This window comes from Triturus cristatus, chromosome 10 (genome assembly GCF_964204655.1).
Source record: "Triturus cristatus chromosome 10, aTriCri1.1, whole genome shotgun sequence".
In the NCBI taxonomy this organism is placed as follows: Eukaryota; Metazoa; Chordata; class Amphibia; order Caudata; family Salamandridae; genus Triturus; species Triturus cristatus.
Genome location: NC_140593.1, coordinates 304,663,259 through 304,689,685, shown reverse-complemented (window position 1 = coordinate 304,689,685; position 26,427 = coordinate 304,663,259). Strand labels below are relative to the sequence as shown.

Here is a 26,427-nt window from a genome sequence, read left to right as displayed (position 1 = left end):
TTCGAATCCGGATAATTACTTACTGGTAGCATTTCTTATACCAATAGGCCCAGTGCCTTTTGTAAGGGTTTCAGTACATGTTGGTCTCATTGATGGTTAGGGATCATGCTGCTGTGAAATTAAGATATCATCTCCTGGTAGATCAGTGTCTCTGGGTGCAAATTATTATATACATCTATTAAAACTGATTTAATGTCTTCTCATGTTTAGACTAATATCACTACAGATTACTTCCATTGCAGGGTCCGTGTTTGACCAAGAACATTGTAAAAAAGTGAAGGGCTAAGAAGCATATTTATGATAGGTGTACATTTAAATCAGAAAGTATTGCAGTGGGCCTGTATGTAGACTTCTGTATGTAGACGTCTTGTGTAACAACGTCCCCACTGTATGTCAGACGTAAATAATAAGCAATGCAAGGCAACTCTCAAGTGCCTGTCCACTATCTCTTCTCTCACCCCTTGCTTTCCTGTCCTATTCTGTCTTCATTCCCTCTTCTACAATGACAACGACATGTAAGGGTTAGCTAAAAGCCATAATGTCAAAAAGTGATTGGAATAACCTATGCCAACCCTGTAACAGTATTGCTAATGTGTTCTTGTAAACAATTAATAAAGCATGTTGAAATACATGATGGAAAGCACAGAAAGTATTGCAGTGCATACAATATTATATTTGTCATATGAGGTTTAAAAGCACCAAATGAAGTCAGATTTTTGTAAATCATTCATTTTGTTTGGTTGAGAATAATTATAGACAGTACGGGTATAACAATAGGGACAGCTGGGTGCTGGTCCTGAAAGCCATTGTCATGCTGGGTCCAGGTTTGAATATGGTTCTGGTGAATGATGTCAACAGTGTGATGGCATGACATGAGGTCAACAGAGCAGCAAGAATATCAGTGGGGCCCACGCATATTCAATGCACAACGTGCAGCACTTCACAGCAGCCTCCCGGGGGCCTTTGGAGCACGGAGGCTGTTAGGTCGAAGCCTACGACACAGCACAGCTGTCTGGTTTGCTAACGATGTGGATATCTTGGGAACATTTGGAAATCTTTTTGGGAATGCATTCCATCCATTCCTGAACATTGGCTTTGTGGTTTGTAAGTCACATTTGCTTACTTTCTATTTGCTGGCTCTATATGTTTTACGCTGTCCAGCTTGCGTTCGACCCGTCTGTTGCCCAACCCCAATTTACTGTATTCTTCCAGCAGTACAGGATTTTAGCAAAACAGGCCTTTAAATCTTGTTATCTTGTCACATTTGCTGTGCATTTAAAGTCAGAGTTCAATTTGCCAGGCTCTGTTTTCTAGGGAGCTAGGCATTTCATGTTCTTTCTTTTACTTAATAGTAATCTTTCTCGGACTTAAAAATGAGAGGATGTATGTCACAATCATGCTGGCTTCTGAGGGTGTGCACGAGGAAGGCTGTACAATGTTACTTTTTTTCTAGCACACAACAAAATGTAAATGTCTGTAAATGAACTGTGCAGATTTTTCCAAATATATCAGAATTTGAAAAGCACAAATGAAGCACTTTTTTGTAATTCTTAAGTGTGGTGGAAACAAATATTTTAATATGATCAAAACAAATCAATTCACTTGGTGATGACACTTCTACACGTTATTTTTTGTGCGGTGCATGTTATCTGTAAAACTGCATGTCTGTGAAAATGTAATGGTCACTTCAATTGATGATGTGTTGTCTGTAAAGGCAGTGTGCTACCACACCATGCATACTCCTCTTTACCCCACTCCACTATACTCTGCACCACTCCACACCATGCCACTCCACACTGCATCACTGCACTCTACTCTGCACCCCTCCACTCTACTTCACTCTATACCTCTCTACTCTACACCACTCTACTCTATGCCAATGCACTCTACTCCACACCGCTCTGCTATGCAGTAAAGCACTCTTCGCTACTGCACTTTACACCAATCCAATCTGTGCCACTCTACTCTATGCGACCCTACTCTGCAACACTGCACTGTATGCCACTGCACTCTATGTCAATGCACTCTACTCTGTATCACTCCACTCTACACCATTGCAGTCTATGTCAATCCACTCTACTTCACTCAAATCTACTCTGCACTCTACACCACTGTACTCTACCTTGCACCACTCCACTCTACTCTGAAACAGTTTACCCTGCAACACTTCACTCAATGCCACCTAATTCGGCACCCCTGCATTCAGCACCCTACTCTATTCTGCGCCATGCCGCTGCACTCTACTGTGCATCACTGCACTCTATGCCAATTTACTCTACCCACTTTCCTCCGAACCAATGCACTAAACGCTACTGCACTCTATGCCATTCTACTCTACACCACTGCACTCTGCACCGCTATACTCTACTCTTCAACATTTTATGCTACTGCTCCCTATGCCATTGTTCTCTTCATCGCTGCACTCTACACTACTTTACTCTTCACCACTCTACTCCACTGCACTGCACACCAATGCACTCTACACTATTCTATTATACACCATTGCACAATACGATAGTCTACTCTGCATCACTTCACTCTCTACCAAATATCTCTACAGCACTGCAGTCTACACCACTGTACACTACTCTGCATCACTCTACCCTATGCCACTCTATGCCAATGCACTCTATGCCACTACACTCTGCATCACTTCACTCTATGCCACTGCACTCTACCCTGCACCACTCCACTGTACTCTGCACCACTTCACTCTATGCCACTCTACTCTCCACCACTGAACTCTATGCCATTCTTCTCTGCACTATTGCACTTTATGCCATTGCACTCCACTCTACCCTGCACCACTCCAGTCTACCTTGTGCCACTCCACTCTATGCCACTTCACTCTACTCTGAAGCAATATACCCTATGCCAATGCACTCTACTCCACTCAGCTCTCTACGTCATTGCACTCTACGCCACTCTACTCTACACCACTCTGTCACTGCATTCTACGCTGTGCTACTCTATGCCACTCTACTGTACTCTGCACCACTCTACTTTATGCCACTGCTCTCTACTCCACTCTACTCTCAACCACTGAATTCTATGCCACTTCATGCTATGCCACTCTATTCTAACCTGCACCACTCTATGCAAATCAGGAGGGTCCGCACATTGACGCAGGACATCTCCGACTCATTTCTTTTAATTGGACCAGCTCCAGGGAATATTTAAGTTATTAGTCCACGGGGGCTAGGTCCTTTTTAATTTACTTTTTCACTCACCCCTGACCCTTCCGCTTACAAACTCCTACACCACACATAGTACTGAAGATCAGTGCTCCCGTTGTATTAGTAGGTCGTAGCACGCCCCGTCCCGCAGCGGGACGGGAAGACCTCCATGATGAAGCATGACACCATGGCCCTTTTGGTGTGTGAGGGGTATTTAAACATATGCTGTGTGCTTTCAACCATTGTAGGAAACACACTTTAACATGTGAGAGCACAACCACTTAAAGAAACCCATCTACAGGTGGATCCATGTGTTTTGTATAGATTTCTAGAGGAGGACGTACCCACCTCCAGTGCCTTTGTCCGACACTGCCTCTCCACTCCCTCCCTTGTTTTTTGTAGCCACTTTACTCTATGCCACTGCTCTCTGCACCACTCTACTCTTCATCACTCTACTCCGTGCTATTTTACTCTATGTCGCTGCACGCTACGACATTCTACTTTGCAAGACTGCACTCTCTGCCACTGAACTCAATGCCAATCTACTCTGCACCACTGCAGTCTATGTCACTGCATGCTACGGCACTGTATACTACTCAACTGCCCGCTACACCACTCTACACCATTGCGCTCAATGTCACTACACTCTCTGCCACTTTATTCTACTCTTTGCCACTCTACTCTGTTGCACTCTACTCTGCACCACTTGAGTCTTCAACACTCTATTCTGCACCATTCTACTCTGCACCAGTCTACTTTGCGTCAATGCACTTATACGCCACTGGACTCTATGCCACTGCACTCTAATCTGCACCACTCAACTCTACGCCACTCTACTGCACTCTACAACAATTCACTTGATGCCACTACATTCTGCACCACTCCACACCACTCTAATCTATTCGGCACAACTGCACTTCACGCTACTGCACTCTACACCACTCTACCCTATGCCACGGCACTCTATGCCACTCACTGCACACTATCCTGCACCACTCACTCTCTACCCTGAGCCACTCCACTCTACACCACTCAACTCTAATCTGAAACAATCTACTCTACACCACTAGATTTTATGCCACTGCACTCTATGCCACTGTACTCTACGTCACTGCCCTCAATGCCAATGCATGATACACTACTTTACTCAAAACCAATGCACTCTATGCCACTGCACTCTACACCAATCTGCTCTGCGCCACTGTACTTCATGCCACATCACTCTAGCCCACTCTATTTCACTATACAAAACTACACTCTACGATACTCCACTCTAAGATGCTTTACTCCATTAAACTCTACTCCACTCTACTGCACTCTATGCTACTGTTCTCTACTCTACACCATTCTAAAACACTATTCCACTCTATGATGTTCTATGCAACTCGCTCCATGCTACTTCATACCACTTTGCTCCACTCTATTGTATGACACACAACTTCCCTCTACTCCACTCCACTCTATGACACTCTATGCCGCTACACTCTACTCTACCACACTCGACTCTATAACACTCTACTCCACTCTGTTACAGTCCACTATCTATCTTTGCTGCCAGTTCGACGTGTGATTTTCAGCGTGACTCTTTTGTGCCCCTGTCAGCGCCAGAAACTCGCCGGACCCGCTGCGCGGGTCCCGCAGCGCCCACCAAACATCGTGAGGGTGGTGTGAAACGGGGCTGTTTCTAGCGGGGTGAGCGGTAGCAGACAGGGCTGCGAGCTGCAGGGGACTCCATTGTCCAGGAGTCCCTGCGTGCCAAATAGCTTCCACCTGGCCTGCTCTCCCTGGACGACACGCCCCCCTGCATAGCTGCCTGCTTAAAACAGAGCCCAAACTCTCTATTCCTGGGATCTATCTTTGCTGCCAGTTCGACGTGGGATTTTCAGCGTGACTCTTTTGTGCCCCTGTCAGCGCCAGAAACTCGCCGGACCCGCTGGGCGGGTCCCGCAGCGCCCACCAAACATCGTGAGGGTGGTGTGAAACGGGGCTGTTTCTAGCGGGGTGAGCGGTAGCGGACAGGGCTGCGAGCTGCAGGGGACTCCATTGTCCAGGAGTCCCTGCGTGCCAAATAGCTTCCACCTGGCCTGCTCTCCCTGGACGACACGCCCCCCTACATAGCTGCCTGCTTAAAACAGAGCCCAAACTCTCTATTCCTGGGATCTATCTTTGCTGCCAGTTCGACGTGGGATTTTCAGCGTGACTCTTTTGTGCCCCTGTCAGCGCCAGAAACTCGCCGGACCCACTGGGCGGGTCCCGCAGCGCCCACCAAACATCGTGAGGGTGGTGTGAAACGGGGCTGTTTCTAGCAGGGTGAGCGGTAGCGGACAGGGCTGCGAGCTGCAGGGGACTCCATTGTCCAGGAGTCCCTGCGTGCCAAATAGCTTCCACCTGGCCTGCTCTCCCTGGACGACACGCCCCCGTCCCTATACACCCCACCTATTTAAGGATCCATCCTCCCGCTAAGCGGGAGCGCGCGGGAGCGCCCGGGGCTAAGCCCGGGCAAAGGGCGGGCCGTCTGAGGCCGTCAGAGAACGGAAGAGACCGGACCGGGCCCCGTCCCTAAAAACGAGTCTGTTTGAGCCAGTGGATCGCTGTTCCCGATTATCACCGACCGTCAGGTCACTCTTTTCTGTGTATGATCGTTCCATGATTGATTGGTTTCATTTTCTCATTAATATTAGTTGGCGAACAATTGCATTAGATTATTGTGGATATGGTTCTCACGAGAGGAAGTAAAACTAAAGTAAAGGGGGGAGGGGGAAAATCCCTGGGTCCTATGGATGACTTTATTACCAAGGCAAATACCTTTATTGATCAAAGCATTAGTCTAATTGAAGGCAGGGTGTCCCTAGATCTTGCATTGGCAAAAAGGTCGTCCATGGGAAATCTAAAGAATGCAAAAACCCCCGAGGTCCAGGCCAATAGGGGGTATGGGACGATTTCCAAGGGTAGGAGAAGCCTCCCAAATAACGTAGATTTGTCGGCCTCTCAACTTTCTGACTTCCAACTAAGCCTGGACTTAGAAAGGACCCCAGAATTAATTCCCGAAATAACCCCAGATGAAATAAGGAACATCAGAGGCAGGAGGGAGGGAGCGATTAGGAAACGAAAGATAAATGTAAAAAATTCCATCTATCATGACTCTAGTATCCAACACGAAGTAAAAGCTACAACATCTTCGCAAGACGATTACCTTCCTGACAACTCAGTTATCAACCAGTCCCTACATGACAATCCAGATTCCACCAGCGTAGTAAATTCCTTTCATTCTCCACCGAGTAACACGCAAAGGGGAAATGTAAACTCACAACTATTAAACAACATAGCAGAGCTCTTAAAAATCGCTATTGCTCCACTCGAATTAAGACTGTCCCAGATGGAGCAACAATTACAGCATCTTGTTAATATTATAAAACCTAAACAAGTATTAGGGGATAAGACAAAGAGGGGAACTAAGCCACCTCCTCAAAAGCTGCCACACACGCATAATAAAAAACACGAAACTGCTCAAATAGAGTCTCCCTTTGAAGTACAACCTTCCGAAGTACGTATTACAGAGAGAGCAGAATAACTTACTGTTAAAACTAATATAAACTCTATGCAGGCTAATGTTCCGATAGCACCAACTTCAGGTCCTAAAATTCCTTCACCTAGGGGGAAAAAATCGTTGCATCAAATCAACACTTTGACCCAAAATAAGCAGGCTCCTAAAACAGCAAAAACTGATACCAGCAGAGCTGATACGAGGGGATTCCCTAAAACTAGATTGGCGGTAGACTTGCCACCGGAAGGAAGTCCATACGTTGTAGTTATGACAGGAGTACCCGAGCTAGAAGATCATGTTGTGGAATCTACATGGTCGTTGAAAAACAAGGTCCAGTACTGGTTAAACAATAATCGCCCCATTACAGAACCCCGGTCGTCTAGGATTCTGATGGTCCGTAGAACCCCTTGGGTGGGGAATAGCGGGAAAACGATACCGGGAGACTGCATCTTGATTTCATTTGAACATCCCTGGGTGGTGGATTACATATGCTCCTGGGAGTTTCCAAACACTTATGGTGAAATAGGAACTAGGAGACTCTATTTCTTCTATCCCTCTAGGTTTCTCATGGAGTTCTCAAATAACAATGCTCCTCCCCGGGAAATAACAGCCTTAGCTCACGACAATTATTCTAATCAATGGCAAACAGTGGGTTCCCGCTTCCGCGAGTATGGTGGTTACCGGCATATACCGGGACCACGATTTTGGGGTGGAGGAAGAGATGAATGGGGTGCCCACCCACAGCGGATGTTAAACAGAGAACCAACTCAAAGGGAACCCTGTTTTGGGATCCCAATGGACAATAGATTTAGTGTCCTCGAAACGGTTGACTGACCATTAATTCCATCTAAAGCCATCAACCATAGTACATCACATTCAATATCTAATGCCACAATGAATTGTCCAATTCAAGATGTAGTGACTAACGCAGAACCGCACCCGCTATCTATTCTTTTTTGGAACATAGCGGGGCTTCGCTCCAAAATTGAAGATGACTCGGTAGTACATTTCCTAGAACAGGGGAAAATTATATGTCTACAGGAGACCTGGTCTCTAACGGAGCTTCATCTCTCTGGGTTTCAAACATATTTTACGCCAGCTTCGGGAGGTGGCATTGGTAGACCTAAGGGGGGGCTGATCACATATATTGCCAATACAGTAAATTATTTCAAAACATCGTTGGTCGCGTCGGACCCAAACTTCCAACTACTAAAGCTTCTTCCCAAAAAAACTGAGCCCATCCTCTTGCTTAATCTGTACAACAATCTTGAGGATGATCAATTTCTGTCTCTTATCGCCAATATTAAGGAGAAATTGAGAAATAACTCTATAGTTGGTAAGGGCCCAGTCCATTTCATATGTGGTGGAGATTTAAATATACATCCATGTCCACACGTCGGGAAAAACAGATGTGGAATTGTGGATGAAAACAACGCTCCTATTATGCACTTTACCCATAGCAAAGTGGGGACTGCCATGAATAATATGTTACTGGACTTAGAACTTGAAATAGTAAATGAATCAGTTCTAGGGTCAAATCTTTTACAACCAACGTACGTGGGTAGGGGCTATAGTACGACAGTAGATTACATCTTTCTCTCGTCAGGTTTGTCCCCCCGAGTGAGGTCCTGTGAGGTACTAATAAACACTTTCAGCGATCATTCTGCTCTTAGATTAGAACTACATCGAATGAAAGCTCAACCTGAAACGGACACCATAGCGACAACTCTCGCACAAAATAAATTGGAGCTAGGCTGGACAAATGGGTATACATTGAAGTGGGAGGTGATCAACCCGGAAGAAATTACTGGGAAAGTGGTAAAAGAGGCTTATATAAATATAATCAATTGCCTCGATCTATCGTTATCTGATGAAGAAATTTTAACAAATTTCATACAAATATTAGAGAAGATTAAGGAACTTCTTACCACAACATCAAGGCGGTCACTCCCAACCAACAAAGGTTGGTTTAATCACTCCTGCACCACGGCCCTAGCCAATCTAAAAAAGGAATTAAAAAAAAAAACAGATAGAGTTCCAGAAACGATCCAATTCTTGAGGCGCCAATATGTTAATGCACGAAAGCAAAGAATTATTGAACTAAAAAAGAAATTATGGGATGATTTACACTCCAGTGTCGCAGCAAAGAATAGTTCGGTCTTTTGGCGTACTGTTCCTGGATTCAAATAGCCCTAAGATAGAAGTGGCCATCGATGAAGATACGTGGGTGGCTCATTTTTCCAAGATTTTTAAAGATACAGTAACCGGTAGCAAAGGTTCAGAACATTCTCTCCCAAATGTTAACTATCCCATCTCCATATATTTTGATATCACGGAAGTTTTAGCGGCCCTGAAAGCAAGTAAGAGTGGAAAGGCCCCCGGCCCTGATGGGGTTCCAGTAGACCTGTTTAAATTCAATTCGGATCTCTGGTCCCCCATCCTCACTAGAGTATGTACTGCAGCGGCAAAAGTGGGTCTGATTGATTCCTGGACAAAGTCAATTATGGTCCCAATCTTTAAAAAAGGAGATCGTCAAGACGTTAACTGTTACCGTCCCATTTCCCTATTGGACTCGTTAGGCAAAGTGGTTGGTAGAGTTGTGCTTGAACGACTTCAGCAGTGGGCCGAGGAGGGAAATATTATTTCAGATCTTCAATTTGGATTTCGGGAGGGGCTTGGAACGGTGGAGCAGGCCCTTAATCTTACTTTGATCATGGGAAAATATTGCCAAGCAAAAAAAGAAACGGTTTACATGGTCTATGTAGATTTATCCGCTGCTTTTGACTGTGTCTCACACATAAAACTTTGGAACATCCTGACATGTATGGGAGTGGACCCCCTCTCGTAGATTTTATGAGAGAGTTATATTCAGGGGCTTCTGCAAGGGTGCGTTTTGGCTTGAAGGGTGAATTGACCGCGCCTTTCGGAGTGGAGCGAGGAGTTAGGCAGGGGTGTGTCCTCGCCCCCTTCCTCTTCTCCTTGTATACAAATGGTTTGGAGGTGGAGATGTTGAGGGGGGCGTTGGACCTACCACGGGTAAAACGGCGTTTGATACCTGCCTTGCTCTATGTGGACGACGCGGTCATCTTGGCCCGCACCCCTTGCGAACTGCAGAAATCCCTAAATAGATATGTCGAGTTTATGGGTGGCCTGGACCTACAAGTCAATGTTAAAACAACTTTTGTTATGGTAGCCGGTCGATCCAAAAAGCGAGTAAAGAACATCTATCTCAAAGATCAAAAATTGGAGGTGACTACTAAGTATTGCTACCTGGGGCTAATGATTGACGACGGGCTCAATTGGAGATCAGCAGTTGAGGCTAGATGTCACTTGTTCAAAAGAGCGATAATGTCCCTGACAAGTTTTTCACAGAGACTAGGGAAAAGGCCACCAGTGGAGCTTTTAAAAATCTACACAGCTAAATGCCAGGCGATTGCCCTCTACGGAGCTGGAGTATGGGGATCCGTAGAGGTCAGTGCTCTTCAGGTTGCTGAAAATAATTTTTTGAGATTTCTTTTAGCCTTACCAACGAGCACCTCAGTATACGCTCTCCACCCGGAGCTCGGAATCCCATACCTCGAGGACCTGATAAGAATTCAGCCCCTATTGCTCTGGCGACGCATTTGGACTTCCGATAATAAAGTCTTTTCGCAGGAAATCTTGATAGACGCAATGACCATAGACCACCCTTTAAAGATAAAATGGCTCTTTTACGTAAGAAATTTCTTCAAGGATCTCGGCTTAGAGAAATATTATCTCAACCCCAAAAAAATTATTGAAATGCCAAAGAGGGCGCTGAAAAAATTGGCGTTAACGCATTTGGAGTCCTTAAGGTTAACTTCTGTGGCAATAAAACCATCGGCCCTTCACGCTAATCTGATTCAGACCACTTATTTCATTCAACCATACTTAACATTACAGATTAGCACCTATCATAGAATGTTGCTGACAAGATTCAGATTAGATTTTTTCTTTTTTACAGATTAGTTTCTTTCCCCGATAGAAACTGTTGGGATTCGATTCCCACTATTTGTCCTTGTGATGAAGTATCAATACAGTCAAATATACATACAATTCTGTTTTGTAAATTTTATCATTCACATAGGAAGGTTTGGTTACTACCTGTATTAAAGCGATGGGGACTAAGACAATGTCGCCCGGCGATGTTACGTCTTCAAATGTTAGACTCCGAACTGATCTGTTATCATGTCCTTAACTTTTTAAGATGCATTGTAAAACATAGGAATAACCTGTAATATGGAGCCTGATTTTAGTCTAGGTTGATGAAGCAAAATTATGTGAATCCTTGGTCTGAGACTATATGATACCTGAATGGTTTTAACCATCATATATTTATGTTTTTGATACATGTGTTTTTCTCTATATTGTATTGTATCGTTCAAAAAGTGTTCTTTTATGGTTTTTAAAATTGTAATAAACCGAATAAAGATTATATTATATTATATACAGTCCACTCTCCTACACTACTCCATGCAACTCTACTCTATGACAATCTACTCCGCTCTTTGCTACTCTACTCTAGAACACTCCGCGCAACATCCTCTATGCCATTACACTCTGCTCCATGCCACTCCATGACACTCTATGCCACTCCACTCTACGACACTCTACTCCACTCTGACACTCTCCTCCACACTGCACCACTCAACTCTACTCCACTCTACACTATTACACTCTACACTATTACACTCTACAACACTCTACTCCCTCCACAATGCTCCACAACACTCCACACCACTTCATGACACTCCACTTCACTCCACTCAACTCTACTCTACTCTTCACCACTCCACGCAACTCCACAACACTCCATAATACTCCACTTTATGACACTCCACTCAATGCCACTCTTCTTTATCCCACTAACCTTTAGCCATGCTAAACAGCAGCCACACTGGTGTATAACATGGCTAAAATGTACTGGCAAAGACAACAGCATTTGCATAGGCAAGACCTATTGGCTTTGCCATTGCTTGTTTACCCTACAAGCCATGCACTTCAATGTTTCATTTTGTCTAAGTTGTGTATTAGCTGGGAGCAGGTGTCAAAAGTCAGAAGGAGCACTGCTAGGCACTGTCACACCTTGCCTTCAGATTTATCATTTATAAAAACAAAAGATACACTGTGTTACTCCACAATCCAAGAGCTAGGGCAAGACGTGAAAGCACTTTTCTTTCAGAAGCTTTGTATGTGGGTAATGTATTTAGGTCTATTTGTGTCAATGCACCAATAATAAAGTTAAGTTAAGGGGGGGTTGTAAAGTGCACAGGTTCCCCAGCAACGGGGCTTCCCTTCGCTGGACCCTGAGGACAATATGAGCTGCAACTGCCAGCACCTGATAGGGCAACGGGGAGGGCTTGGTAGAGAAAAGCCAAGTCTACACAGATTCTCTGAAAAGCCAATGGTTTTTGGTTTTCCTCAGGGAGAGAGGGAATGGGTTCCAGAGAGAAGGGGCCTGAACACAGAAAAAGCGAATACCCACTCTTGTTCTCCTGCCTTGGGGAATAATGGCCAAGTTGAGATCGGCTGAGCGCAAGAGACGGAAGGGCCGGTAAGGTGATATGAGGTTGAACAGAATGGGGCCCCGTGGGAGTGCAGGGTCTTATGAGCGATGCACAAGGTCTTGAAATTAATACGCTTATTCACAGGGAGCCAATGCAGCTTGAGCAGGAGATCAGATGCAGAGCAGAATTTGGGGGGGGGGGAATAGCAGCTTGGCTGCAGCATTTTGGGCAAGCTGGAGTCTACTTGTAACTGATATGTTGGCTCCTATGAAAAAAGTTTTGCAGTAGTTTAATTGGGGCAGAATTCCTGCCTGAATAACGGTTTGTCAGTGCGAGTCAAATAGACCCAGGATGGGCTTGAGGCTTCTCAAGAGCCCAAAGCAAGTACCAGCTATGGCTTTGGCCTCAAAAGCCAGTGTGTCATCCATCCCGGCTCATACATTTTTAAAGGATGACTAGGGTTTAGGGGGGCAGCCCAAGGGTGGAGGGCCACCAGTGGTCGAGCCAGGCATGAACATGTTTGCCTACTAGCAATATTTCAATTTTATGTGCATTTTGGTGTAGACAGTTGTTATTCATCCACTCTGTCACAGCAAGCATTCCTTTTTGAAAGTTGACCATGTTTTGCGGGGAGTTTTCAGAAAGTGGAAGAAAGAGCTGGGTATCATCAGCATATGACACCAATGCAAGCCCTGAAGATTCAACGGCCCGTGCCAATGGTTGAATGTATATATTGAATAGGATGGCCTCAATGAAAAGCCCTACCCTATTGGGTATATGGGGGATATATGGGAGATGTATGGGGGCACCATAGTGCAGGGTATGCAGTTGGGAGCCAAGAGGCAGAGAAATTACTTGCAATGAGCACTCAGAATAGAAATGAGGTAAACCAGGACAGCGAGGACCCACCTATTCCAATGTCAGATAAGCGCTGGAGTACAATTTTGTGAGACACCATGTCAAATGCAGTGCTCAGATCGAGCAGGATCAGAGCTGCTATTCACTGAATTGAAAATTTCTTAAGCAGGATTATTGCTGTTGTTAATTAAATTAACAAAGAATTCTGATCTGGTTTTCATGATACGTGTACGGTATGCTTTGATGGCTACGGTGTACTGTGCTTTTAGTGAAGGATCATAAGTTTTTCTCCTGGAGCGTTCTAGAACTTAACAGTGTTTCTTGGCCAAGATAAGAATTTCATTGAATCAAGGGGCAACATGCTTCTTCTTTACCGAGACCAGTCTGGCAGGAATAGGCCTGAAGTAAGCCAGGATTGCAGGGCATTGTTCACTGCCTCCACATCAGGGGCCAGCTGGGGGCAATTAGTCTGAATAAAATTTCAAAGCTTATGTAGGTCAAACTTTGCCAGGAATGTTTGAGTATAGAGTCTGAGACCAATGTGTGAGCTGTCACTGGATTCAAACTAGCCTGGCTGATGAGGGGTGATCCCCTGGACCGGTCCCAGGATGCTTGTTCCTGGTCCAGGAAGGACATGGCCTGGAGGTTTGGGCTCGACTGTTCCCATGGGGAGCATGGTCAAGACTGACTTGCATATGGCTGGGTCCAAACTGGGGTGGCGTGGAGAGCAAAAATCTGATGGATTAAACTCATCTGTGAGTGGGGGTGAATTCTTGATTTGTTTAGAATTCCGTCCATCATCTGTTCTTTTTGCACTTGGTGAGGAAGGCAGATGGACAGGGAGACCATGAAAGGGTCACTCCAGGTCATTGGTAAGGGGCTTGCAACCCATAAGAAGCTGAGATTAGAAAGGACCGGGTATATAAGGTGTCTGGCCGAGTGTGCAGCACCATTGACTAAAAGGGTTAACTGCATAGGGGCAAGGTCATCTATGAAGTTGGTGATGTCGCTGTTGTGCGTGGCATAAGATGTAGATTAAGATCCCCAACGATGTTAAAGTTGGCTGATTTGATGACCAATGGTGCAATAAAATTGGTCAATGCCTCCCTGAAGGTTTTAGAAGGGCCTCTTGCATGCATGGCAAAAGAAACTGAATTATTTAAAGGAAGGAAATATAAAGATAAAATGAGCAAGGATTCAAACTCATGCTTTTGCAGGTTTGTGCATTATTCACAAAGCGATTTAGTTTACTGGTAATGAAATGAAATGAAATGAATGAAATGAAATGAAATGAAAGGGGATTTATAGAGCGCGGCTGCTGCCCCAAGGCGTCCAAGCGCTGAGTAGAAAAACTGATTCACTGAGGGAGTAGCTGAGGGAGAAAGGAATGGAATTAGTTTCTGAATGGTACTATTGACTTGGAGCTTAGACAAGGATCTCTGCAACAACAGTTTTAAACATTACTATTATATGAACGTATGACCTGTAGGATTCACACATCGGTCTGTAACAGGCACGAGTTTTTAATTTATATTATTATATAAATTCAGTAGATTACATATAGATTTGCACAACAAGTGAATTTACAGCCTCAGTCATCTAAGCAGTACAATACCCTAAAACGTGTTAGCTACACATGTTTGCAGGATAAACCTTAAAACCCTGATTCTATTCTAAAATATAGTATGTTTGGGACCAATAAAGTAAACTAGTACAGCTTTATATTTTTTATCCTCACTGATCATTTGTTTGTAGGCAGAGTTCGAAAAAGAGAATACATATGTACTGTCAAACCATGTCACTGAGTCTGACGCCATGGCCCACCCTTTCCAATACTATCATTTTCTGCAGCCACCAACATCTGGCAGCATTAGTTAAAATGCCAGTATGGTTGGAAGAAAGCAAGTTTCAGAAACATTAACCTTTTTCAAATTAGAGCACTTACATTCAGCAATGCATAGGAAGGCAAAATAATCTTTTGCCTTGCTTTATCATTCTTGTCCAACAGGAAGCCCTTAATCTCTCTTCTCCAATAACAGAAGACTGTCTGTTTCATTCCAAACTAATGACAAGCCTTCTTATACAATTCTTCATTCTGTCACAAAAAAACGATTGAGGCTGCAAACAGCAAATTTAGAAGCATGACTGATTGCAATGTAAAATGTGTACTCATATGTCCTATGTCATATGGTCTGGGCTTTCTGGTCTTTAAGAGGAAATCACATGTTGTCTCCTTTGTTTCTTGAGTTAATAGGCTTTTTTAAACTTCTAAAATTGTACATACTTATCCTTGGTAATCAAACCAACTCACACATTTTTCTTGTAAAGAAAATCCCCCTTTCATCACAACTCACTTTCTTAATTCCTTAATTTCCTGGCCAAGACGTGTCACACTATCCTAAATATGCGCTGTGGACTAACCTATGTTCAGTTTTTTAACCAATTTGTTTTCAAGCCACCTATTCGAAGCAAATGTTTCAAATGTAATTGCTCCTGAAAAATCATATCATAAAAAGGGTAACATGACTTGCTCCAGTTTTTCTGGACAGTCAAGGGCCCGTTCACCACCAGGTACAAAGCTGTAAGCGCTCATGAAGAGAGCCGCTGTATGCAAACATCCCATGTTGTGTCTCAATTACTAGTGCTTGGTGCGCTGATAATACACTGGGGTTCCCAATTTATCAGGTGTGAAAAATAGCACCTGAACAAATGTATCAGGTGAAAAATGTGAAGGTTTAGTCTGTGCCCCACCCTTTAAATATTGGATGTGATAAACATCTAACCACTTGTAATTGGTATCCGGAATCATCAATCAGTAAGATAGTCATACTCATGGCCTACATAGGTTAACTTTGAAACATGTTAGCAAAGACTTCCTGTATTTCTGCCCTTTAACAGCTGGTGCAAGCTGCAAGGAATGCTGGCATAGCAGACATCACAAGTCAGATGTGGTGGGGCCAGGGTTGCAGAAGAAAATTCTTGTCCTATATTTAATGAAAGGTATTTGCAAAATCAGAACAAGTTTGATTCATTGAATTCCTCTTGGTTTTAGAAAAAATCAATTTCACTTTGTTCGCACTGAGCGGATATTCCACTCAGTGCCTTTAAATTGTTGTGGATATGGTACGCTACATTTGTGTGACACGGATACTGCGTCCAAGCATACCTTAGCAGGCCAGATACTAGGACTCAGGGCCTGTTGGCAGCTGTGCTGACCTCCTCTAATCTTTTACTTGCTTCATGAGCGGCACAGCTGATTCATGTTTTCCTGTCACTGATTAATGAGTAGATGCTCTATTCACAAAGGTAGTAGGAAATTTGAAAATGTACTGCTGAAGACTTATTTCTACATTTGGAGTACATTTCAGACCTATTACGAGTTGTGATTTCAGCAGTCCTCCTGGGATTCTGCAAACATTGCAGATTCTGATGAGTACTCATATATGTAACTATTCCAGCATAAAGAAATGTAGCGGTTGCACATTTTAGCATTTTCATATTTTCGGTGTTCTTCCATATGTCAAGGCACCAGCCGGCTTTAAAAATGGAAAGTTTGTTTCCCTTCATTTTGTTTGCTGAAAGTCACACTCACATAGTGGGGCACTTTGAGAAAAGAGCAGCCTGCTGGGAGTTTTGTGATTTAGCCAGTCTGTGGCTGGTGGGACTTCTGCCATGTCGCACCAGTAGTACAGTACCTCCCTCACAATAGCAGCCCCTTGCATTCCTCCCACTGCCTTTTGTGTGCCTGAAATACCGTCCCAATTGGGAAAGGTATGCCCATATGTGGGTCCCATGCTCACAGCGCCATTGGAACCAAGCTACACACAACTGAAGAGCCCCGATCAGGGCAAAACCGGTCTTGGGTTGCTTGTGTACCGGTTCTGGGAGGACCTCGCCTGGCAGTTCATGCTGGTCTGTTCCTATTGGAGCAGAGCTAAGAGTGATTTGCATACAGCTGGGTTTAAACTGAGGTGGCTTTGTGGGCAAAAGAACATTGGGTTGGAATGCTACTTCGAGCAACTGCCAGTGGTTACACTAGTTGCAAGCATTTCTCCCATCCCCTTTGGTGTGTTTGAACTGACCCTCACACTACAATTGATTTTTCTTCAATACACCTTTCGTTTCCAAACATTCTGTTGAAATAAAGACAGGGCTTGTCTGACCTATCGAGCAATCTGAAGTGCCCGAAAGGCTGATCTCACAGTTCAGTGTTTGTCGGTCTGTTTTATGACCTAGTGTGCCAGTTTTTATTGTCGATTTCTCTGATATTATTACAAACATTCCCTGCAACAATCACAAATGCATGCTGCCTTTGATACCTTGCAACACACTTCTATAGCTTGTATTTACAAGTCGAAAACTGCTCTGATTTGCAAATGTGGGCACTTTTTTTAGCTATATGATTCGCTAATGGGCGGTCACTTTTAATTTGTTATCCAGACTTATTTTCTGTCCCAGTCTGACACTGATGAAAGACATGGGGCATATTTACAAGCCCCTTTTACCACCGTAGCGTCACTTTTTTTGATGCTCCAGTGGCATAGCGCCCTTTCACATATTTTAAAGGTGGTGCTACGACACTTACAGTGATTTAACCCCACTTTGTAAATATGGCCCTTTCTGCCCTAGTCCTCTGAGGCAAAGGGGCATGCAATGGGTGTTGCAGTGGGCGCAGGGGCGTAACACAGGCCCCCGCATCCCCCGCGGTGCAGGGGGCCCCGTCGGCACAGTACTTCTGCCTTTGGCTCTGGAATAAATCCGGAGGGGGGCCCCTCCGTGTATATTGCAGGGGGGCCCCTTGAACTTTTGTTACGCCACTGACTGGGCGTTCTACCGCAACACCCATTGCTTTTTGATACTGCTTCAGATTTAAAAGGCTGAGGCCGCACCAAAAACTAACGCCAGGGAATACCTGGTCTTAGTATGGCGATACGAGGATAATTATTTATTTCTCCTAGTATTTTGCTCTATCCTATGGGGGCTGCATTCTTCAGCACACATAGAAAAAGCAAATTGTCTTTAATTATTGTTTCTGTGCGGGAAGGTGTGTCTACCTGCATATAGGCCCTGCAGCGCAGGCATCCTTGTCACATGGTGGCAGCATGCCTGCATTTGCACTAGGCAGCTTTTTTAGCAGCCGCGCTAGGGGAAATGCAGGGGTACGCTGTATTCTTCTGAATATGGTGCATACCTGCGGTTTAAAAATGTCAGAGCACAGCGTTGCCAAATTTGGTGTAACACTGCACTCTGACATTTTTTAGTAAATATGCCCCATCGTTTATGGTAAAGACAACAGCCTTCGCTGCATTTCCCTGGATGTTCTGTCCTATCTCTTCTTTCCACACAAGTTGACATGTTTTTGATTTGGCTGCTGCCAGATTGAGAGATACCATATGCTCCTTCCAGCCATCTGCAGAACATCCATTTTTGTTTAAGGGTTATTTATGGTTGGAAGATGAATCCAGTCTGTGGCCAGGGAACTCTATCTTAATGTTGCACTCACATAAAAGGAAATCTTGCTGCACAAAGACAGGAGGAATCAAAGCAATTCTTCTCAGCCTTGATTTTTCTCTGGCACTTACTGCTATGCTGGCTTCTGGGAGCTTCACAGGCTGCATCTTGTATGGCATCTTCTTTACTTCAAATGATACATTGGACGTTAAAGCATAGGGGTCATTCTTTCTCTGAAAATACAAAAAAGAACACATTAGCAAGAAATGCGTGACTGTTAAAATAGCGCCCACAGCATACACAGTGCAACAGTACTGCTATAGAGTACACATTTTAGAATAATATGGGGATGCACCACATATTCATCATTGAAAGAAAACCTTTACGCAGTATCACTATAAGAGCTTACAATGTTTTTCCACTTGGTGTTGGTGTCAAAGTCAGTGGGGGCCGACACAGATAAGAGTGGTGAGGCGGTGGAGTGGTGAGGCAGTGGGGTGGTGGGGGGGCTGGGGGTGGAAGGGTGGGGATGGTAAGTCGACAGGATAGGTAAAATTAAATAAAACCATTTACCTTGCGCTCGCCACATCAGCGACTCGACGATGCAGTGAGCGCTAGGTAAGTGTTAAGTGTTTTTATTTAATTTTTTATTTAATTTTACCTATCCCATCCTCTGTCGACTCCCCAACCCCCACCCCACCCCGCTAGCGCCTAACCGCTCTTACATGTGCGGGCTGCCACTTGTCAAACTAGACAATAAAGTAAACTGCCCCATCTATTCTGTGGCTTATGACATCACACTGAGGCCCTTTTGACTAAAGCATCATGTTCACCTGTGAGAAACTGTCACCTGTCTCTCAGAAGTATGTGTTTGAAGTTCAGTTGCAAAAATATATCAACTACTGCTATTAGACATTAAGGCCTCCCTTCCTCGAAAGGACATGGCCTGTAATCCTCAATATTTTACCATGGTCTATGTTCTTTGCAATCTGTGTCTCAAGTCCTGTTCTGTTAGCTTCTGACACAAAATGGTTTGGCAATTGATGAAGAGAGAATTAGTTGGTAGAAGGGCAACTCCTGCAGGAAATGGAGGATGGAGGTGGGTGATGGGGGAGTGGCGACATAACTGCATATATCTGTGCATAGTGGTTAATTCTTTCAAAACATAATAGCAGTGGCCCATTGCTTTCATTGGGAGTCTGCTGACAACATTGCTTAATGCCGGCACTGCCAAATGTCAAGGCTGGTAAATTTCCATTCAATTCATTCTTATTTTTTTCATTGCCCTACATTTCTCACTCTTGCAGTGTTCTTGTCACTGTTTTTCTATTGGTCTATTCCTTCTGCTATCTCTGCTTTTGCCTCTTTCTCTCTTGCTCTGCATCGAATTCTGCTGATGAAAAATGAGTCCCAGTCCACAAAATAATAAACAGGGCAGTTACCCTTCACCTACACCCACTGGCACAAACTGAGCACTGCTTCTGTTCTTCCACTGGAGTTGCTTGCCCTTACAAGAAATAATGTATCACCAATACTGAGCTGATGTGGCATGTATGCCCCACGTAAGGGACAAGTGTTGCTACATACAGTCCGCTAGCCTACATTCTGCAGGTGGACTATCAACGAGGCCTAGACGATCAAGTTTTCTTTCATATTTTCTGGCTTTTTTGTTTAGCCAAAGAAAGTGTATTTCCCCTTTGTAAAGAGGTGCAAACTCCATTGCAAATTGTGTAAGGTGCATTGTGAGCACACTCCAGTGAAGGCAGTGGCCGCAGCACTACCTAAATTGTATGATGGTATATGCAATTTACTAAATTGTCTATTTTTACCCGAAGGTGTGCATGTCTTTGTGCATATGTATACTTTTGGTTTCTGTGTGCAAGGGTTGCCTTCCCTTATTTTCAAGGCTCTCTGGTCCTAGGTCAAACAGTGGCGGCCAGCACGGATCTGGGGAGGTGAGGCGGTGGGGTGAGGGGGTAAAAAGGTATAATTGTAAAAAAAAAACATTCACTTACCTCCTTGCCGCTCTGTCAAGTGTCGTCTCTCCTCCGCCAAATAAGAAGCAGCCAGGCTCCCCTGAGACAATCACAACTCTGTAATGCAGCATTGTGATTGACTTCCCTAAACCAATGACAACGCTGCAATGCAGCGCTGTAATTGGTCTGAGCACCGTGGTTCGGCACTCAGACGGGGACCTGGGGCCTGAGAATGTCCTGCATGGAGAGCATGCCAAAGTGCGCATGACTGTTTGGCCGGCCTGAGAGGGCTGATCAAAGCATCATGCACACTTTAGTGTGCCCCCCCACTCTTCCCCTGCTCTATCAGCAGAGCAGCCCCCCCCCCCCTTGTGCTGCCGCAGCAGGGAAGAAAAAATTGATAATAGTATCCTGTTATTATCTTTTTATTTTTCCTTTCTTTTACTTCTGCACATCAGCAGTGGGGTGATTCTCCTGGGCCTTAGCGGAGGAGCCGCCATTGAGGTCGAAGTCTATTCCACTACAGTATACAGGTGAACCATCTGTCAGGCAGAGAAGCTCACGCTGCCCTGCACCTTTTCAGACTTTTCTAGCCAGGGCAGAACTCTTTCCCCATTTATAAAGGAATGCAGGTTCCACTAGTTCTTGTGTAACATTCACCTGGTTAGATTGTTAGTAATATCATTTGAGGAAGTGGTAGCACTTCTGCCCGCAGGTCTATGAAGGTTACTAAATTAAAGCCCTCCCTCATGTTTAAAAGTGTGTGTATTTACATCCAAATGTACATGCCTGTGTGCTTGTGGTTTGTGTGTGAGGTCTTGGCATCCCCAGTGATCAATGCTGTTTGCTCCCAGGTCAAAGGGTGGAATTTGCATCTGGCAAAAATATGATTAACTCTTCCCGTTTCTAGGCCAGCCTCTGTAATTTCTTACTTTTGGTCCCCCTGCTTACTCATCCCAGGCAATTGTCAGTACATTATTTGTGTTTTGTGTAGTTAATTAATCTACAAATCTCAGCATTTCCTTTTCCTGTAAGATACTAGGGTATGGAAAGGATTTCAAACGTGCTAGAGTTATCCTGAAAAACCCATATTTACACAAAAGCAGAACAGCCCCTTAAAGGACTAAACAAAACGTTGAGGTAACTCAGTGGGTGTTCTGCTGTAAGGAACCTCTGAGTGAAACAAATATGTGCTGGGTGGAACACTTAAATTAATTGCTGAGACTAGTAGTTACTCAGGGCCACTTTCTAGTTCATTGCTTTTTTGTTCATTGTTCAATTTGAACATGGAGTAGATATATGCAAATCAGCCTTGGCTCTGCTCCAATAGGAACATTTGAGCCCCTAAGTGCCAGGACACATACCAGCTCAATGAGAAAACAGCATCTGAAACTGATTTCCACCTATTAGGCCTCATCAGTGAAGTTCATCTTGAGTTGTATTGCAGAGTGAACTAAGGGACCCACGCTTGGCATAAACTTTGCTTTTTTTGGGGCTTATACCAAAAGAAACAGAAAAGTGATGGGTGAAATGCTTGAATTAATCCCAGCCACTGATAATGGTCCATCTCTGATAGACTATCAAGGGTCACTCAGCTGTCTCTATGAAATCCATTACTTGCCTGTTCATGCTGCTGCGATCTCCCACTTTAGCAGGTATACATGTGGACCACCACCATGTAATGTACTATGTTGGGTCAAGGCAACAGACCAATGAAGAAGAGCAAGAGAAAAGCTTACCCTTGCAAATATCATGGGCAACATGGGGTGTTGAATTATTGTGTTTGTTACTACCCTAGGGCTGTTAATTTCGGGCAGTGTACTGGGACACTTTAGTGACATAATCCTCTGATTCACTTTCTTGCTCAAGGCAACTAAGAATGTGTTTACGTGACCATGAGAAGAAACCTTCAGTAAAGAGCAGCAACCGGGACAGATTCATCCATAAATATGAGCTCAAAGCACAAAAACGTTTTGGTGCTGCTAATCTGCGCAGGCGCATGTGCGATAGTCCTTACAGAAAAGAACTCTGGGACCTCAGACTGAAGAAAACATGGCCCCTAAAAGAAATTCCAAGAAACAATTGGGGGCAAATGGGAACCTCTGTAGTATTAGGCAAGGTCAGACTCAAATCAGCCTATTGAGCGAGCCCGCATGACTTGCGTCTCTGAAGAAGACAACATGTCTAAAAATCAAGTTAAAAATACTTTACAAACACCTGTTCACTTAGAGGTTTCTGAAGGGAATAAAATCTTCCAAGTATTTTCTGACCTTGAGGTGGCACAAGAGCCCTATTAGTTTGAACTGAAAACCTTTGTCTAAGAGCTGATAGACACTTTTGTGGGTCAACTTCGATCACACCCAAACCAGTGTCAAAGGATCTCTTTGTAACCAAGTTGTGAGGAGCTCTGTTTGTGCTGTGATAGCTTTTCTGCTATAGGTAACAATGCCTTGTGTTATGATGGCTGTGGGACCATCATAGTGGTTAACGGGACCCTTTGGAGTGAGTTTCAGATAATTATTAGCCATGCAGTGACCTACAATGCAAAGAAGGGTCTCGAAAAAAAGCCCCATACTAAACTGTGGCTTCTCTCTAAGACATTAAAAGCAAGCAGTGGCAAAGCCAAATAGACACACCTTCAATTACCTATTGGATTAACCAATTCTTGTTTGTTTTGGTATAATGTTATGAAAGTATAACAATAAATATTCATATATGATTGTCCATGCCTCTGTAAGTGTGTTCATGCATTAGCAGTCATGTTTGATTTTTGTTTCAAAAAATACCATTCAAAAAGGGCCACTGGACCATATTGGGTTTACCAGTGCAGTACAGCAGTATTGGCCTAGTGGTTATGGATTGCATGGAGTGGCATCAGTGGGTAGGAGTGAGGTGGTCGCAGGAAGAGGAGAAAGAGAAAACGGGGGTCTACACTGTACTATCGGGAATCGATAGCACAGAGGGCAGCAGAGTGTGAAAGCGTGGAACGGGGGGGGGGGGGGAGGCGGTCAGAAAATGCTGCAGGTATAATAGAGATCTAGGAAATAAAATTACTTATTGCACCCGGAAGTGCCAAAGCACGCACTGCAACATGGAAGGGGACGCGGCTACCTCCTGTCGAGCACTACCAAGCGCTGTCAGCTATCCCACTGCGTAGGGTCGGTCTGTGGAAGGGCTTGAGCTTGCCTATGCCTTGCAAATCCTAGCCCTGGACCCTAGCCTGTATCTGTTTATTGTGTTGCAAATATCGTATTTTAGTCTTTGATCTCCAGTCTCTAGATGTATTTGAATGAATTTTATTCTATGACGTATTTAATCTCACTGCATTTTATTGCTTTTATGTATTTTGTACACTGTGATATTTTTATGTGGTTTTATGGCTGTATAGCCGAATAAAGATAATTTGATTGATTGCTAATGACTCAAATCAATGGCTGAACGAAAAGAACAAAAAAAGCCATTGGTTTGGTTTGAAAGTTCCTGAGTTAAAGCACACTCAGAACATGTTTAAGTATTTGGCACAATAGGTCTGTCAATGACAAACCGCTAAATATGTCTGTCGGAGAAACCGAAAATGAAATGCTGAACTCCACACTCTGCAGTTTGTAATCGTTAAGCAGGCCTCCGAACCAGTTAATCTAGTGAAAATGTGGTCAATTGGGGATTGGAAGGAAAGAGTTTTCACATCATTAATTAATGCATTTGTTCGTCAGCTCTATCAAGCAATAAGAACATTAATTAGTACTTTATTTCTTCAGTAGCAGGCAGGTGCCGCTTGTCAAGTCGTTGCACCTCAATCAGTGTTCGGTAGCATTATTTTAAACTTTGCAAAAGGCAATTAAATGAGCATAAACTTTTTGGTTCGAGACTTTTCCTGCCTGGTGTTGCAATTTCCACAGCTTGAACTACTAAACAGTGACGTTTCTGATAGCAAGCTTTCCAGTGGCTGTCCAACAATTTATAGGAGGAAATCCAGCGCCTACTCCCATGAACAAACGGCATATTTGACTGTTTACACTAAATTGCCTCGTATTCCTATTTTTGCTTGTCTTGTTTATCTCTATTTCACAGACACACGTTCTCTCCTGATATTATTATATATAGTTCTGCCCCGATCAAACCGCTGCTATTTTCTTTCTGTTTATTGCACGTGCAATCCGAATGTGTCTCTCCACGCCATCCATCGGGGAATCTTCCTACCCCTCTGACCAATCACCTGTGACCTTATTCGAGGCCAGTAATGGCCTACCAATGTCCCACGGGGAGGTTTAACCACGAACAGCAAAGTTGTTTTAAATATAAGCCCTTTGGATATATTCATTTGTAGTTGTAGTGTTCTAAAGCACAAACGAGGCACCACGGTAAGGCACAGCTTACACTGAGTAATGGAAAGGTATCCCCCAGTTACTTCGAGGTCCAAGAGGAGGGGGAAGAAAAAACCAAAAAGGACACAACCTCTTATCTCACCTATCGTTATTTTCACAATGGTAATCACTCACAAGAATGACATTTCCCTATAAACAAACAGTTCATCACATATAATGTGACATGATTATCTAGCTTTTTTTAATGTTAACAATTTAACATGCATTGATACAAAGGGGATTCCAACACTATAGAATTTACAGAAGGTAAAAAGAAAGCTGACTCTGTTCAAAATGTTATAACTACTTATTACGTAATTGTCCCACTAGTTGCCACAATTCGAAATATCAGGTGCTAGGCAGAGAATGAAACGTTTGTCATATTTCTAAACTCTGTGACTGTTCCTTGAAATTACTGCTCCTTTGAGAACACTCATATAAAAATTAGTTTGCCTGAATAGTGAAACAAAACATTTTTAGGAAAAAGAAGGGCTCTACATCCCACTTTTTGAATTGTTTAAAATCTTTTGATGCTGTGTTTCCTGCTGCAAACTAACGTCCTCTTCAAGTCAGCAACTAGAAATATTAGACACCATGGGGCCCAATTATTATTAGGGCTCCCGGTTTTATGGTATTTATTTTTATGCCATTTCCGTCTGTATTTATCCATATTTATTTTTGGGTCATTTTTGCTGTATTTTTCCACATTTATTTTTGCGACAAGCAAAAGACGACACTACAGCTAGTATTTTTCCACATTTATTTAAATTGACAATGCATGATTATTTTCAGTAATCTATATACATAAATGCTGCTCTGTTACAAAAATATTGAAAACACACCTCACTATCCCAGAATAATTGATGTAAACACATTTAGAATTTGAAGGAGTGTTCCTGTGCGCTCTAATGACCTGGCAAAAGAGGGCACAAAAAGCTGAAACACATGCTGGTTCCATATTAAAAAGAAATGACATGAAAACTGTAGTTAAGCACTCTTTTTAAGACATATTCAAGGTCATTAGGGCAAGACTCCAGAACAGAGCTGGATCTATCAGGGGGCCCATGAAAGATTAAAGTAAGGCAACATTTAAAATTGCTGTTTGACTGCAGGGTAAGTAAGAGGCCACAGGGATGAATGGGCATGCAGAAGATTTTGTGTGGTCTGGAAATAGGGTGCTGACCTGGAGCAATCAAGGCCAATGAAAATAATAGAATGGGGAAATACTGTGCCCAAGAAAATTAGCATAACGTTGATGTATAATGGTACCAGTGTTCTCTTTTATCAACATCTTTATTTTCCAATTTCTTTCGATACCAATATAGACAATGCCTCTAAAATCAACTCAGCAGTCAAAACATTAATGTATCCCGTGGGGAGTACCAGAGGCGCAACTAGAGTAAAATTTCAGGAGGGGCTAATCAAAATTTCGGGGGGTGGTGCTGATTGTTCCAGCAATTGGCAGAGTAAAGATGCAGGGGCTCTAAGAAGGAGTGAAAGAAAAAACAAAGCCTCGTTAACAAGTAAATGGTC

At 43.7% G+C, this 26,427-nt stretch overlaps 1 protein-coding gene across 1 annotated transcript in view; it reads right to left on the bottom strand.

The window, feature by feature from the left end:
* The window catches only part of ITGA8 (integrin subunit alpha 8), a 652,632-nt gene that overhangs the window by 33,836 nt on the left and 592,369 nt on the right, over positions 1 to 26,427 (bottom strand). The window contains exon 28 of the mRNA XM_085631247.1: positions 18,686 to 18,787. Within this exon, the coding sequence (XP_085487373.1) occupies positions 18,686 to 18,787 (102 nt within the window). The remainder of the gene's footprint in view (positions 1 to 18,685; positions 18,788 to 26,427) is intronic.